At 39.3% G+C, this 17,060-nt stretch overlaps 1 protein-coding gene across 2 annotated transcripts in view; it reads right to left on the bottom strand.

Annotated features, from left to right (window-relative positions):
• GSAP (gamma-secretase activating protein) overlaps positions 1 to 17,060 on the bottom strand; it is an 85,531-nt gene that overhangs the window by 1,011 nt on the left and 67,460 nt on the right. The window contains exons 23-29 of one of the 2 annotated variants that reach the window (XM_063099440.1): positions 15,900 to 15,995; positions 13,662 to 13,732; positions 13,097 to 13,191; positions 3,008 to 3,127; positions 1,584 to 1,645; positions 244 to 345; positions 7 to 106 (exon numbers count right to left, since the gene is read on the bottom strand). In XM_063099440.1, the coding sequence (XP_062955510.1) occupies positions 7 to 106; positions 244 to 345; positions 1,584 to 1,645; positions 3,008 to 3,127; positions 13,097 to 13,191; positions 13,662 to 13,732; positions 15,900 to 15,995 (646 nt within the window). The remainder of the gene's footprint in view (positions 1 to 6; positions 107 to 243; positions 346 to 1,583; positions 1,646 to 3,007; positions 3,128 to 13,096; positions 13,192 to 13,661; positions 13,733 to 15,899; positions 15,996 to 17,060) is intronic. The other variant, XM_063099439.1, reaches the window with a different exon arrangement.

The raw sequence follows: 17,060 nt of genomic DNA on the forward strand, positions 1-17,060 counted from the left end.
AATTACCTTGACTGGATGACTCTATATCTGTCAAAATTTCAATGAAGTAGTTCAGAGGCAAAAATTCTACACTGAATGATGACTTGTCAATCATAGAATTCCAAGGCTGAAAGAGAAATCACTTCCAGTATTAGTTGATTCTCCCAAACCAGCACAAATTGTAACTGGTAACTACAATTTCAGTCCATATGGGCAGTTAAGATCCAAAAAAGTACAGTTGGCTGTGCTTTCACATGGACTCACCTGTTTCTTATAGTTTTGAAGCAGTCGTGTCACATGGTTCCGTGAAATAATGTTAGAACTCATAGGATGATCCCAGAGTCGACAGATCTTCTTACCAATAAGCTATTAGGCAAATTGAAAAATATGTAGAAGACAATATGTATCACACTGCATTAAACAAACACACCTTGTATCTATTCATAATTTTAAAACTTGTATTCCTAAGTAGCTAATTAGTCCAAAGGACAGGGCCTTTATGATTAATGACCCTTGGAGAAAGGCCGTGTTCTTAGGAGGTATGCTTCTAAATTTTGAATAAATACTCCTTCAAATGCTACACCTTGAGAAAAGCAGTTTATACACTGATGTTGCCAAATTCTTTTTCTGAAGAGGAGTTTATCTGCTTCTCTTCAAAACTGGAGATGTACATGCCAACCCTAAGTGATGTTTTGAAAGGAAACTAAAGGTTGTAGACATGTTTATATCAACTTCTCTGCCATGTCTTGCCTAGAAAATTTTAATTCCCTAAGAGTATGGGTCAAAAAAAAATCATATTTGGAGTCCAAACTAAATATTCAGCAACGTTCCCCAGAGATAGCTAGCCATGGAAAATATGCTTTGTTTCCTATTCTTGCCTCTGCTTCAGTAAGCCCATGACGGGGAGGGGTTGTTACAATTAGGTCCAGAAAGGCAATGGACATCCCCTTTGGGGGAGAACAGTGCCAGAGGTGCAAGTACTCAAGGTATATAAACAGTGGGCAGAGCTGGCCGAAGCTCTTAGGGTAGGAAACTTGCAGAATCAGAGGCTCTGAAGACCATGCTGTGGAATTTCACATTTTCACAGTATTTCTGATTCAGAGAGCTAATATCCTCCAAATGATAACAACAAAAAAGGAGTGCCTTTTTAACTCTTTCCCTCATGTTTCTCATTCTTCCTGTGAACCTGGGAATGTTTTCCTGCCTTGGTAGAAATGCAGTAGGAGGAAATGCAGTTCCAGAACCTTCTGACCTCACCTGTATTTAAATTTCTTATCAGTTTAAGTGCCAAAAGCACATGTTTCCCCTCTCCCTCCCTTTCAGATGGAACTATTTGTGTGGTTTCCTAAGTGGAGAAAATGGCTAAATGTTCTCAGTGAGCTGTGCCAAAGCACTGCAAAGCCAGAGGAACAAGCGTTTGTAGGCTCAGTGGGGAACAGCTGACAAAGGGGTGGGGACAGATGGGATTTCTTGGAAAAGGCCGAAACGTGAAACAAAGTCAACTGACTTTAGCTTAAAGCCAGTAAATGCTCTTCTTGCAAGAAGAAACTGAAGAAGGGTCATGCCAAACCTTAGGAAAAAAATAAAATATACTTCAGGATTACCGGAGGAAGCCGCACAATGATGCTGAATTTTAGTTTTTCATTTTTCTCTGTATTGTCCAGATCTACAAGAAAGAGATTGGCAAACAAAACAGAAATATCTATTTTATTACCTCAGCAAGTTCTTAACACTTGAATGGTTCATCCAGATAATATATATTCCCAACCTTGTATTCTCAAGCTAATCTGAGACAGAACAGGGTTGGGCTGGTGAACCAAACTGACTCCATTTTCCCTACAGAAGACACTTTGTTACTTTTCCACTCCTCAGACCTGAGACCCCTCCACACCCCAGGGTACAATTACCCCATAGCCTACCCTGATAAAATAAACTGAGATAAGAGGAGAACAGATATTCACTGAGTTGCAAAACCCCTCCAAGGTTTGTTTACCATAATTGTAAAAATTAAGTTACAGATTAACCTTAAGACCCTTTTAGGAATTCTTGCATGCACACAAAGCTTCAAGGTGACTGCTACAAAGATCCTCCTGGGTGGACTAAAGTGAACACCACCATCATCTTGGACCTACTGAACAGGTGCAAGGACCACAGCCCTAACTGAGCACACACCCATGGTGCGACCAAGATGAACAGAACGGACCATCTCCAGAGGTGCAGAATGATGGACCTGTTAACCCCTTGAATTTATCTCCTCTTTCAATAAAGCGTTCCTTGCTTTACTGCTAGGTGCATTGTCCATTTCTGTGGCTTTGGGACCCAAGAGCCTAATTTGGTAACATAACAATGCTTTGAAAATTTTTGTTTATGACTGAATAAAAAGGGTTTTTTCTGTAACAGGCTGCCAGTCACAGAGCAATTTTGCTGACTAACTGAAAACAGAAGGTACCTTAAGGAAGGGCAATATACTAACAAAACCTGTCTATACAAAACTTGTCTATTAAAATACCACAATTGAATAAGTGAGAATGATTATAGTGCAGACCTTATTTAAATTAACAAAAGCACTGCATCTCTGATTAATTTCATCATTTCTTGATATAAGTTAATCAGCTGAAAGTAAGCCTCTGCATGACACATTCTTGAGAAATAAGCCTACCAAGTTTCCTAGCCTCAAGTGCCCTTGTGTAAAGAAAAGGACTCTAATAGCTGTGTGTGGACTGAGAGGTCTTTTGGGGGCCTCTTGATGGGTAAGTCTGCTTAGATTGACTCAAAGGATGGTTACAGGAAACACCGTACTCAACAGGACCAGCTACCTAACTTGTGGGGCCCCGTGCAAAATAAAAATGAGGAGGTCCTTGTTCAGATATTATTAAGAATCTCAAGATTTGATGCAGAGCATTAAACCGAGTATGGGACTCTTCTGAGTGCATTCAGGCCCTGTATGTCTACACAGGTTGCACACCCAGGAAGCCAGCTCTGCTGGTGCTCGGGCTGAACTAGCATTCTTGCAAACTCAGTCTCTTACCTTTCATGAGCCTTGTGACAGCTGTTTCGGTGAGAAGCAACACTCCATTATCAATGTAATGCAGCAGGTTATGCAAAGGGAGACAGTGAACCCCAAGGATCATGTGCAGAGTGTGAAAACCTAGAATGAGAGATCCAGGAGGGTAAACGTGGTCAGCCAGCATCTCCAGAATTCCAGAAGGAGTGAATTAGATCATGTTAATAAACTGCTTAACCCGGTGCTTGTTGCCTGGACCCAACTAAATTCCTTGAAGACAAGGTCCAAGTTTCCTCTTTTGTATTATCACAACTAAGTATAGTGTTGGGTATATAAGTTCCCAATGAGTACGTATTCCCTTCTTGGGTTCCTTCCTGAGCAAAAAGAGGGTAAGACCTGCTAAATGCAAAATGGTTTTACAGTTTAATATGTCTGTAAAAGCTGCAAACTCCATATGCCCATCCTAAAAGGCTGTTGGGATGGGGACTGTTCTGCTAAAGAGAAAAACGTTTGGACTAGAAGGAAAGAATTTATAGACCTAATCTCTGGTTATGCCCTAGAGAAAGGCTTTTGGAGTCTACTTGGACTAAATTATAGAAAAGAAAGAATTGAAATGATATGGCCAGATAGCAAATCTATAGAAATTTAATAGAGAGGTAGGGTAACCTCTCAAGCCTAAGTCTCATGGGGACAGCTACCCAAACATTCACAAACCCAGATCAATGACAGAAGTGACGGCATTTAAGGGAACCTATGAAGAGTAAATGCAATTGCTAGGAGTGGAAATGAGGCAAGAGAATATACTGAGTCGAGATAATAGAAAAATCCAGTTTCAGCATGAGCAGACTTAGGCTGCCATCGTGCTGTGTTACTCACTAGCTGTAGGTAACTAAGCCTTTCTGAGCCTCCATTTCTTCATCCCTAACATGCAACCACTATAGTACCTTTCCTATAGGGTTGCTCTGAGAACTACAACCAGGACTGCAAAGAGCCTAGCACATGCATGGTATAACAACAGTGGCTAATACTGTACTTGTCCCAAGGACTTCAATCTGTACACTGGCTCATTTGATCCTCATTCAATGCTAGGGGGTGGGAACTACTAGATTCACATTTCATAGATGATGAAACAGAGAGTCACAGGAGCTAAGAAACTTGCCTAGGATCATATGGATAGTACATAGCAAGCTGAAATTCGAATGCAGGCTTTGGGATTTTAGCCTAGGCTTTTAACTATAACATTGCTCTCCCTCAATAACTGGTGGCTATGTTAATAGAACAATATGAACAGAGAGGCCCAAAGGTGAGAAGGCATGGAACATATTCAGAAAACATGAAATGATCCAGTTGAGTTGGAATCTCATGTGACAGAGGAATGATTAAGAGGTAAGGTTGGAAAGGTTAATTTATTCAGCAAATCCCTTCCATACACCAGACAAGGGGCTGGGAGTACAATAATGAACAAAACAAGCACAGCTGCTGCTCCCTTACACCTTTTTGCAGTCTGATAGGAGAGGCAAAATATCAAATAGTCACAAAAATAAATATACATTTTTTAAATGTGACCAGTTCAGTGTGTGTGACAGTAGTTGAATTCTGAATGACAGCAAGGAATTTATTAATTTAGGAGACTTTGGAGAGGCTCTGAAAGTTTTTGAGCAAGATAGAGTTTTACTTTTGGAATATTAATATGGCAACAGGCAAAGAATGCATTGGAGTACACTTTGCTGCACGAGGAATGAAGACCTGTAGAGAGGCCCTTGTGTGAACATGTACAAGAGGTAATGAGGGCGCTGACAGTGAACAAGGAGGGAAGAGATTAGAGAGGCATGGTAACACACACAGGCTTGGCAACCTGCTGGATGTGGGAATGACAGAAGAATCCTGGCCTGCTCCTAGGAACACACATGGCAAAGGAATGATGCCCAACAAGCAGGGGCTTGGATTCAGAGAGATCATGGAATTTTCTCTCTGAGCACATGAATCATAAGCAGCAGGACAGTCCTAAGTCCTGGCAACATCAAGGATCAGATGAAGTGCAGACTCTGCCCACCAGCAGATGTTAATGGGCTGACAACAAAATGAGTCCACTAGCTTCCCTGAATCCAAAAGAAAAAAAAAGTAATGATTTTACTAATCAAAAACATGAGATTTTTCAAATGGATTTGGAAATTCTTCCGAAAAGTAAGTTACCAAATTATTTCTGAAAAGTTTATACTACATTATTGATCCTATTGATTTCCTGGTTTCAAAATTCCTCCTCCAGCCCTGTGTTCATGTCCTAAAAATCCTTGATGACCTTTCATCCTCTATCCCTTGGGCAGTCCCAAGTTCAATGGTCCATTCTTGGCCTCCTTCTCATGTCAGCCCTGAGCACCAGAGAAAATTGGCTATAACTAGGCATCAGTTCCATCCAACTTTAGTCCTCATTCTCCAGGGCTCCTAAGCCTCTTCTAGCCAGTGAGGGGAACACAGGTTTAAACAGCACTTCAAACAGCAAATGCTCTAGCTCTAAACCATGACTGCCTTTTATGGTCTTCATTCCCTTCTTTTCTTTAACCAATTCTGGTTACAAGTTTTTGACATTTGAAACTCAAAACAGTCCTCACTAGCCCAATAGACCTGTGATGGAGTTTGGATGTATTGTCCTTCCAGAACTCATGTGGAAATCCGATCCCCAATGTGGCAGTGTTGGAAGCTGTCTGAGTCATGGGGGCGGATCCCTCATGAATGGATTAATGCTCTCCATGGGGGAGGGGGTAGTGAGTGAGTTATCTCTCTATTAGTTCCTGTGAGAGCTGGTTGTTTAAAAGACGCTGGCACCTCCCCTCTCTCTCGTTTCCTCTCACCATGTGCTGGCTGCTGGCCCCTTTCCACCAAGAGTAGAAGCAGCCTGAGGCCCACACCAGATGCAGCTGTCCCAGAATCAAAAGCTAAATAAACCTCCATTCTTTATAATTACCCAGTCTCAGGTATTCTGTTATAGCAACACAAAAAGGAACTAATACAACCTGGAAAGCAAGCACACTTTTATGTACATGTATAAATGCCCTGAATTTATACACACATGGGCACATACACAATGATCCAGTGTCACTTCACTCCATTATGTCCTTCACATGAGGGAAATAAACATTTAAGAGAAAAGGAGAGAGGAACTGCTCTTCCTTACCTGACCCAAGGACACAAGCCATTAGGTCTACTCATAACAATTCTCAATCACTATGGATAACATTTTTCTTTTTTCCCTCCTTATCCCTCTGAAGATAGATTTTTATGATCTCCCAAGCATAATGATGTCACCAGTAAGTTAGTTTTATTTTCAAAAGGAAAATAAAAACGGTAAACAAAAATACAAGTGTTAATCTATTTTGTGTTAATGATAAACAAGAATTTAAGCCAGAAGGCCATATATATTTTTCATGAAATTCCTTCACTCTTTCTAGATGGTACTTCACAATTCATATTCCATTCGGATAATCTAAAACCATCTATTCTCCTCATGAATGGTCACTTTGAAGTCCTATAAAAAAAATAAATAAATAAAATTCTTTTTGTACCTCTACTACAAAAAGACCTTATAAAATAAGGTGTTATGAACAGAGGAAACTTGAATGATTCCAACCTGTATCAGCTAATCAGATATATCACATGTGCAGAGAAGCCAAAAGATGACGTGGGGATTCTTTGAGTCCATAAATAGTCAATGTTTCAACATCAACTAATTCAACTGGGATATAAAATTCAAGAGGCAGTAAAGAACATTAGTTTAAAAAGCACAGATTTTGAAGCTAGACTGCCTGGACTTAAATATGGCTCTGTCACTTAGTCTTGACTTTAGGCAAATTTCTTAACCTTTCTGGCCTCAGTTTCACCACCTATAAAATGGGAATAATATAAAGTGAATCATACGAAAGTGCCATTTTTGCTGGCCCAAAACTGGTTAGATACTGACAATTTAATGTGATTACATTTAAGTTCTTACCACTTAGGATTGTTGAAAATAAAATGTGCTAATTTATGTGAAGTATCAGGCATAAAATGGGCACTGTATGTGTTGGCTTAAAATAAAGGAATGAATTAATGATGGATTAATGGATCGATAGATATAAATTAGCTAAATAAAACCAGCTGATATATATCATGTGTATTATGTAGTCACAGCTATCATAAAGGTTAACATTCATTAGTACTTAAATGCAATAATAAACTCATACATGTAATAAGGTCTTCAACCTCCAACAAGGTGTTAAGGATACACAGTGAGGAAAGGATAGTTTCTTCAATAAATGTGTTGGGAAAACTGGATATCCACATGCAAAAGAATGAAATGGAAACTTTATCTTCCCCATACACACAAAAAACCTCAAAATGGATTAAAAACTTAAATGTAAGACTTGAAACTATTAATATCTTGTAAGAAAACAAAGGAGAAAGGCTTCATGACATTAGTTTTGGCAATAATTTCTTGGATATGACATCAAAAACACAAGTACAAAAGCAAAAATATAAAAGTGGAACTACACAAACTAAAAAGATTCTGTAACATCCAAATGAAAATCAATAAAATGCCAAGAGTAAGACAGTGCCTTTCAGTAACAACCCTAAATGTAAATGGATTAAGTTTCCCACTCAAAAGATACAGACTGGCTGATTGAATTAAAAAGCTCAACCCAACTACATGCTGTCTTCAAAAGACTCACTTCACCTGTAAAGACACACACAGACTAATAGTGAAGGGACGGAAAAAGATATACCACATAAATGGAAACTAAAAATGAGCAGGAATAGCTGTTCTTATATCAGATAAAACAGATTTTAAACCAAAGACTAAAAAAGAGCCAAAGAAGGTCACTATATAATGATAAAGGGATCTATCCAGCAAGAAGACTTATTAGAAATATAAATGCACACAATGTTAGAGCATTCAGATATATATACAGCAAAAACTATAAGGAAAGAGATATACCCAAACATAATAATAGTTGGGGACCTGAACACACCTCAACGTTGGACAGATTATCTAGGTAACAAATCAGAGAAACACAGAACTTAACCCACATTTTAGACCAATTAGACTTGGCAGATACCTACAGAATATTTCATCCAACAACCACAGAATATACATTCTGGAACATTCTCCAGGATATTCCACATGTTAGGTCACAAATCAAGTCTCAAGTCTAAACAAATTTTATAAAACTGAAATCATTTCAAGTATCATTTCAGATCACATTGGATTAAAAATAGAAATCAAAAATAAGCAAAACTCTGGAAACTATAAAAACACATGGAAATTAAACAACATGCTCCTGAATGACATATAGGTCCAAGAAGAAATTAAACAGGAAATCAAAATTTTCTTGAAACTAAGGAAAATAAACATACATCATACCAAAACCTATGGGACACTGCAAAAGCAGCACTAAGAGGGAAGTTTATGGCAATAAACACATCAAAAGAATAGAAAGATTTCAAATAAACAACACTACACCTCAAGAATTAGAAAAACAAGAATAATCCAATCCCAGATTAGTAGATGGAAAGGAATAATTAAGATCAGAGCAGAACTAAATGAAATAGAAACCCAAAAAATGATACAAAAGATCAATGAAACAAAAAGTTTTTCAAGAAGATAAACCAAATAGACAAATAGCCTATTAGCTAGACTAACTAAAAAAGAAGAGAAAAATCCCAATGACTAATATTAAAAATGGAAAAGGAGACATTACAACCAATACCACAGAAATACAAAGAATCATATTAGTGATTATTATAAACAATTACATGCCAATATATTTGAAAACCTGGAGGAAGTCCATAGATTTCTGGACACATACAAACTACCAAGACTGAACCAAGAAATAGAAAACCTAAACACACCAATAATAAGCAATGAGATTGAAGCAGTAATCAGCAGTCTCCCAACAAAGAAGAGCCCAGGACCAGATGGCTTAACTCCTAAATTCTACCTAACCTTTAAAAAAGAATTAATTCCAAATCTCTTCAAACTATTCAAAAAAATTGAAACAGAGGCCATTACCCAAACTCAGTCTATGAGGCGAGTAATCACCCTGATACCAAAAGCAGGCAAAGATGCAACGAAAAAGAGAAAACTATAGGCCAATATCTTCGATGAACACAGATGCAAAAATCCTCCATAAAACATTAGCAATCAGAATACAGCAACACATCAAAAAAGTTATACACCACGATCATGTGGGATTCATTCCAGGGATGCAAGGATGGCTCAACATATGCAAGTCAATAAATGTGATGCACCACATCAACATAATCAAGGACAAAAACTATGATTATTTCAATAGACACAGGAACAGCAGAATGAATCTAGACTCATACCTCTCACCATATACCAAAATCAACTCAAAATGGATTAAAGACTTACATATAAAACCTGAAACTATAAAACTCCTAAAAGAAAACATAGGGAAGTAGAACTGGGCAAAGACCTTATGAATACAACCCCAGAAGCACAGGCAACAAAAGGAAAAATAAACTAATCGGGTTATATCAAACTAAAATGCTCCTGCACAGAAAAAGAAACAGTTAACAGAACAAAAAGACAATGTACAGCGTGGCAGAAAATATTTGCAAACTATGCATCCAAATATATCCAAAATATACAAGGAATTCAAACAACTTCACAGTAAAAAAAAAAAAAACCAAATAACCCAATTAAAGAATGGACAAAGGAGGTAAATAGGCATTTCTCAATGGATGATACACAAATGGCCAACAGACATGAAAAAATGCTCAACATCACTCAGCATCAGGGAAATGCAAATCAAAACCACAGTGAGATATATCAAAAAGACAGAATAACAAATGCTGGTGAGGATGCAGTGAAAGGGGAACACTCCTACACTGTTGGTGGGACTGTAAATTGGTGCAGACGTTATGGAAAACACTATAAGTTTCCTCAAACAACTAAAGATAGAACTGCCATATGATCCAGCAATCCCACCTCTGGGTATATACCCAAAGGAATGGAAATCCTCATGTGCAAGGGATACCTGCACTCCCATGTTTACTGCAGCTCTATTTACAATAGTCATGAATTGGAACCAACCTAAATGTCCATCATAAGATGACTGGATGAGGAAAATATGATATATTTACACAACGGAATAGTACTCTACCATAAAAAAGAATGAAATTCTGCCATTCACAGCAACATGGATGACCTTAGAGAAAATTAGGGTAAGTGAAATCAGCCAAGCACAGTTAAATACCATGTGTCCTTACTCATAAGTGGGAGCTAAAAAATAAATAAATATTTTTTAAAAAAGGGAAAGAAAGATACAATCACAATAATACACTGAACTTTCAAAAGGAGAGAACAGAACTGAGGTTACCAGAGGTGGGAAAGCAGGAGAGAATGGGGTAAGGGAGGAATTGGTAAAGGGCCATTAAAAACAATAATGTTGAATATACTAATTATCCTGATTTGAGCATCACATATTGCACACAGGTTATTGATGTTCAACTCTGTACCGCACAGACACGTACAATCAACTATGTTTCAATTAAAAAAAAAAAATAAAAAGCTTTACACAGCAAAGGAAACAATCGATAGAGTGAAAAAGGCAACCTACAGAATGGGAGAAAATATTTGCAAACCATATATCTGATAAGGAGTTAATATGTAAAACATGTAAGAAATTCAAACAAATCAATAGCAAGAAAACCACCCGATTTAAAAATGAGCAAAGGACTTGAACAGACATGTCTCCAAAGAAGTCATACAAATGGCCAACAAGTATACGAAAAAGATGCTCAGTATGACTAATCATCAGGGAAATGCAAGTCAAAACTATGAGATATTGCCTCACACCTCTGAGTGGCAATTATCAGAAAAACAAGGTGAGTGTTGCCAAGAACGTGGAGATATTGGAACCCTTGCACACTGTCGGTGGGAATGTAAAATGGTACAGGTGCTATGGAAAACAGTATAAAGTTTCCTAAAAAAAGTTATTAAAAGAATTACCATATGATCCAGTAATCTCTCTTCTGGATATATCTCCCAAAGAAAGTCAGAATCTTGAAGAGATATGTACACTCCCATGTTTATTATAGCATTATTCACAATAGCCAAGATATGGAAACAACCCAAATTTCCATTGTCAGATAAATGGATAAGGAAAATATAGAATAAATAAGCGAATATTATTTAGCCTTAGAAAAGAAATCCTGCCATATGTGACATTTATGAATGAATCTGGAGGACATTATGCTAGGTGAAATAAGCCAATCACGACAATAATTGCCTGATTTCACTTTTATGAGGTATCTAAAGTAGTCGGACTCACAGAAACATAGTAAAATGTTGGTTGACAGAGGCTGGGGCGGGGGGAAAGGGGAACTGCTGTTCATTGGGTATAAAGAGTCAGTCACATAATATGAATAAGTTTTGGAGTTCTGCTATACATCTTTGTGCCTATAATTAACAATACTGTACATTTAAAACTTTAAGAGGATAGATCTCATATTCAGTGTTCTTACAACAATTAAAAAATGGGCCGGCCCCATGGCTCACTCTAGAGAGTGCGGTGCTGGGAGCACCGAGGCCACGGGTTCAGCCAGTGTGCTCACTGGCTGAGCGTGGTGCAGACCACACCGTGCTGATGGTTGCGATCCCCTTACCGGCCAAAAAAAAAAAAAAAAACTTATATGTAACAAACAGAAGGTACATAGTTTATAGCAAACAGGAGCTTATTTCTTAAAGTGGATACTGATTTATATGCACATCTTCCCAACTAGACTCTTAATTTTTGTAACTGTTCTAATTTCTAGCACACTACCTGGCATGTAATAGTTGCTCAACAAATGTTTGTTGACTGAATGAACAAATGACCAATTAAATCATGACTGTATATATATGTCCCAAGGGTGTTTTGAGGCCTGGCTTGATCCCACTTCAAAATCCTAAGGGCCACATCCAGGCACACCACCAGCACGTCGGGGCCCTGCCCAGGGGCCCAGGGCTTGGAGCAGGGATGAGACCCCCCACCCACATCCAGGCACACCACCAGCATCTGGGGGCCCAAGGCATAGAGCTGGAGTCCAGACCCCCTCACAATCAGGCACACTGTCTGCACCTCGGGGCCCCACCTGGGGGCCCAAGGCATAGAGCCAGGGACTGGACCCCCCCACAACAAGGCACATCACCAGCACCAAGGAGCATGCCAAAACCATCACCTCCATGTGGATGGCCCACCACAGTAACCATGGCTGCCACAAAAGTGGCTAGATGCCACAACCACCACATAGATGGTCCACCAGGCACTGAAATGCATTGACACAAGGAGAGTCACCAGCAGAGACCAAAGAAGAGAAGAGTATGTCTCTCTCCACAAAGCCCATTCCAGAGTGACAGAAGCAGCAGCTGCTCTACGATAATATTGGGGGACCTGAACACACCTCTCAGCATTGGACAGATCATCTAGGCAACAAATCAACAGAGTAACCATCACTCTTTCAGAGGGAGAGAAGAAATCTAGGGTTATCAGTGGTGGGGGGGGGGAGAGGGGGATGGGGAGAGATTGGACAAGGGGCATAAAGAATAAGTACAATTTGTAACAATATACATACTAGTAATATATTTGTTCAACATATGTCAACATTGAACCCAAAAAATATGTAGTATAATCAATTATGATTCAATTAAAAAAAAAATCCTAAGGGAAATTTTTAGTCCCAAGCATGTAAGAAGCAGCTCAATTCTTGGCACTGAGCCAGACCCACTTCCTTCCGAGTATTAACCTTCAGACACTTTGAACAGATAAATCAGGCCTGGAGAGAGCAGAGAATCAGCTCCCTGAATCAGCTCCACTGGCTCATATTATCCTAGACAGTTTCACGGGGACCAGCCTAAGCTCCCTGAAGTTAGTAACAAACCAGAACATAGTTTAGCAGTCAGGGAAGATCCAGTCAGCAGGCACCAGCCTCAGGGCCCATCTCTTCCAGTGATGCCAGACACAATTTCTCACACACAAGTCTCATCATAAACTCATAATGTGCCAAAGTCCAGGGACCATGTGAAGAAGAAAGAAGAAATTTATTATACCAAAAGACAAAGGAGCCAAGACTTACCAGGAGGCAGAGGTAAACACAAACTGCTAGTAGCTTCCAAAATCCTGGTCATGATGTGAAAGACTGCAAACTCAGCAGCACTGCCATGCCCATTGCTGGGTCAAAATAAAGCCGTATGTCAGCCAAGGAGTTCATCTCTAAAACCCCATTTGTTCTAAGCAGTGGCTCTTGCGTATCACACACAGGGGGATTCATGCTAAGCATGAAATGCTATGCCCTGTAGAAAGCCTCATAAATATGACAGTGACCATCAGCCTAATGCCTAAAATCTAACCAGACAATAGGCACAAAAACAATAAATGTGTTAACTGCAATTCCCCTTCTCAGCAATACTGGGCTCATGTGTCCCTCCCTTCTCATTAACCATAAGCCAGGGAAAGAGAACGGGTGAAGTAACAGGGGCATGACATTAAATGCCAAGCACAGAACTAAGATAGATCGTGTTGGGGCTGGTGAGAATTGCTTTGAACTAGTCAGTTTCAAAACGGCTTTACTAAAACAGGCAGTAATCAGGGTTGTTCTGGCTCTTTGTACACCACAAAAAGAATGAGAAATACTTGCGTACAAGTGGAGAACACAGGAGTGAAGATTATGTTTCCTCCAACTGCTTTCCAGTATGCGGCAAATGAGATCCAGCTAGAGGTAAAGACAGTCCATTAACCAATTTTCACATCCTTTCCCTCAAGGCCCCTACAGCTATCCCTCCACAGCTCTGACAAGCACACCCGGGGCAGCTGGCATTCAGACTGTGCACAGACACACAACCAGCCCTTCTGAGGTCAACTGTGAGGCGCTGGAATCTAAAATGGAAAGATTGAAAATATGCACCAGCATCTAACAGAGCACCCTCTGTCTATGTGGGCACTGCTCCAGCTGAGTTGCCCCAGCCTGCCTAACTGGCCATGCCATTCACACTTACAGACCCTCATCCATCAGTGAAGGTCAAGGGTCACCGGGTTTCCTCCAGGCCTGTTACACTGCAAGGGCCAAGATCTAACCACTGAGATCATGAGTGTGAGCTGTGGAGCAAGACTGGCATCAAGTCCAGGGTCCATATTTTAGTAGTTGTGTAACTCTAGACAAGTTATCTATCCCTCTCCAAATCTCAGCATCCTCTCATCTATAAAATGAGAGGGAAGTACTTAATAAGGTTGTTGTAAGAATTAGCACACTGACTAGAAGATAGGTGATCAATAAATCAATCATGATCAACCAAAGGAGATAGATTTCTTTGCCTTAGAGCTTTATCCAGAAACCCATTCTAACTTTGCAACAAGTCTATCATCTGTAGGGCAGTCTCCATGGAGCTGTTATCAGCCATGAATCCATGTATTGCACATGTGAGTTAAGAGCATAGGACAAAGCAGAAAGGATCTCCAGAGATGCACAGGCAACCATTATTTATCCTCAACGAAACAGAGTCTGTTTCTCTTTGGCTGAAATCAAGTAAGATAACATGTAAACCATATAATAAGGTGCTGCAGCTACTTCCTTGGACGTGTTTTAGAAAGGCTGCGCAGCCACTCTGCTTAAAGGCAGGCAGGGAGACTAGGCCTCCATCAGTGACTGCCGATTCAGAAAGTCAGGGATATTGAGTTTTGAGACTGCATACGAATCATTTCTGGGCCTACTGGTTCTAGAATTTGTTAACACAAACTAGTGTTAAATCTTCTGTATGATTAACTACAAAGGAGAATGATGCTTGAATGAAAAACCTTTCTCAGCATTTTGGAAGATAAGATTTAAACTCAACAGAAAGAAAGGTCATAGGTAGATGTGTTACATAATTGTGCATATGAATTAAAGGACAAAGAAAGCAAGTTAGTACCAACAAGGGGAAGATCAGTAACAACTCTACAGAGAAGGAAAATTTAAGAAAGATTTAATGCCCTGATTATAAATATCAGAACATGAGAATGCCAACCCCTCCTCCTAAGTTAAAAACCATGAAACTCAAACCTTACTATAGAAATTCAAATGTTATTTAAAAACAGATACTAATGACTGCAACAAAGGCAGAAAACATTAAAATTAAACATGAAGAGATTAAGTCAGGGTTACATCTAATAAATTTAACTAATATTCCAGAGTTCAATACAAAAATATTTGTTCACACACCAGCTCATTTGCATACTGGTTTTATCCAAACTTAAGAGAAACAATGGAATGTCCTCCTTCTAGAAAAATGTTTTTTTAAATTTGTTAAGCATATCCTCAGCAGGAACAGGTCTCAACCCTGTAGGCCTTTTGAAAGACTCAAGATAGCCTTAAAATTCCGTCTAGTCACATCACTTCTATTTATACATGGACTGGTAATAAACTGCCAATCTCATCAGCAGACTCCAATGTGCTAGTATTTATACAACTGAGCTGGAATCTGGCCTACTTGAGCTGTTGGAGCTAATTAAGAATTGAAGTTCAAGTTCTCTCATGTCTACATAAACCTCCATGTACAGAAATCATTATTTACTGTTTAATAAAGAGCTGGAAGTTGCCAAGATGAGATGTGAACATTTGGCAACCATACTAAATTCACTGTCCTATGCTTCCATGATATATAATTGCTATTTGAAGAGAGGGCAATAAACCACTTTTAAAACCAAGTTATTTGTTTATTGGTTATTTCCCTTTCCTCAATCTATAGCACCAAAAACATTGGTTTGAGAATGAGAGAGCTACAAAAAAACTAATTTGAAAAATGCACAAATGGATTCACTGAAACACATTCTGAGAATCCGGTACAGGTGGTGGAGGTGGGGTGGAGGTGGGGTGGAGGTGAGGAGAACAAAAAGCAAAAACTGACCAGTTTTGAAATGTAGTCCAGAACCATCTGTTCAATTTTCTTCTTTTCTACACCCTGTAGGTGTCTGAAAAGATGGTCTTTTAGCTCAGACACCATCTGGAAAAGGATATGCATTAGGTCAGTCACAACCTACCTACTCACACATGCATCTTGTTTGAATTAGATCCATTTATTAACATTCCTTATCAATATGAAAAATATTGGATCTGAAGATCCCACCAACAGAAATACATACTTCTCAATATTTTTCTGATGAGCATAAATCAGGGGGCCCCAACATTTTCCTCAAGAGGAACTACTTATGATTTGCCCAAAACACAGTGAGCAACTGAGCATCAGGCTCCAGGTCCTGATGAGAATTCTCCAAGGAAGCCAGTGGAATCAGCAACTTAGAAGTCAAAGGATTTGGAATCTACCAAAGAACTAAAGTTTCTCCTGGAGAACTGCTCCTGGAGTCCTGGGGAATTAACAGGAACAACTTAAATATGGAATGACTGTTTTGGGTGTTTGGAAGGACAGAGGCAGGAGTAGAAAAGAAATGCCTTGGGTACCTCCTTCTGCACAGTGGCCAGACACTCAGCACAGTGCCTTGACATGCAAAGGTAATGAAATATTCACTCTAGTGCCTCCAAACAGGCTTGTGTCTACACCTACTCTGTTCTGATCATCCTTGGGCCTCTCCAAGCAGTGGTTAGCATTTCCAGCCCTCCCCACCTTTTGCTTTTCTCCCCCTCCTCTCCTCTTTCCTCTTCTCCCTTTTGCCGAAACACTCTGTTCAGTGACTGATCTTTGTGCCAATAAACAGCCCGTGGGAATTATTCAACTGACAACATATATGCACATATCTTCTATTTTAGCAAATTCACATACATAACACCCTAACCGAAACCTAGCTTGTGGCCTTCAGGGCCAATACACAGTGGTATCTTATTTCAAGTCAGTCTCCTGTATGTGCTAATTGATTTGGCTCCTTAAAAAATTAATTTTTTCTTCTTAAGAAATAATGCATACTCTTTTGTGCTTTTCAATTTTTCTACAATAACCATGAAGATGAAAATTGAAGTCACCCATAATCCTAACATTACGTAATCCTACATTAACATTTTGGGTTTTTCTCCTCTCTGGTGTGCACAGCCATTCCAATGTTTTGTAACCTGTTTT

The sequence above is a fragment of the Cynocephalus volans genome, chromosome 6 (assembly GCF_027409185.1).
Source record: "Cynocephalus volans isolate mCynVol1 chromosome 6, mCynVol1.pri, whole genome shotgun sequence".
Taxonomy (NCBI): Eukaryota; Metazoa; Chordata; class Mammalia; order Dermoptera; family Cynocephalidae; genus Cynocephalus; species Cynocephalus volans.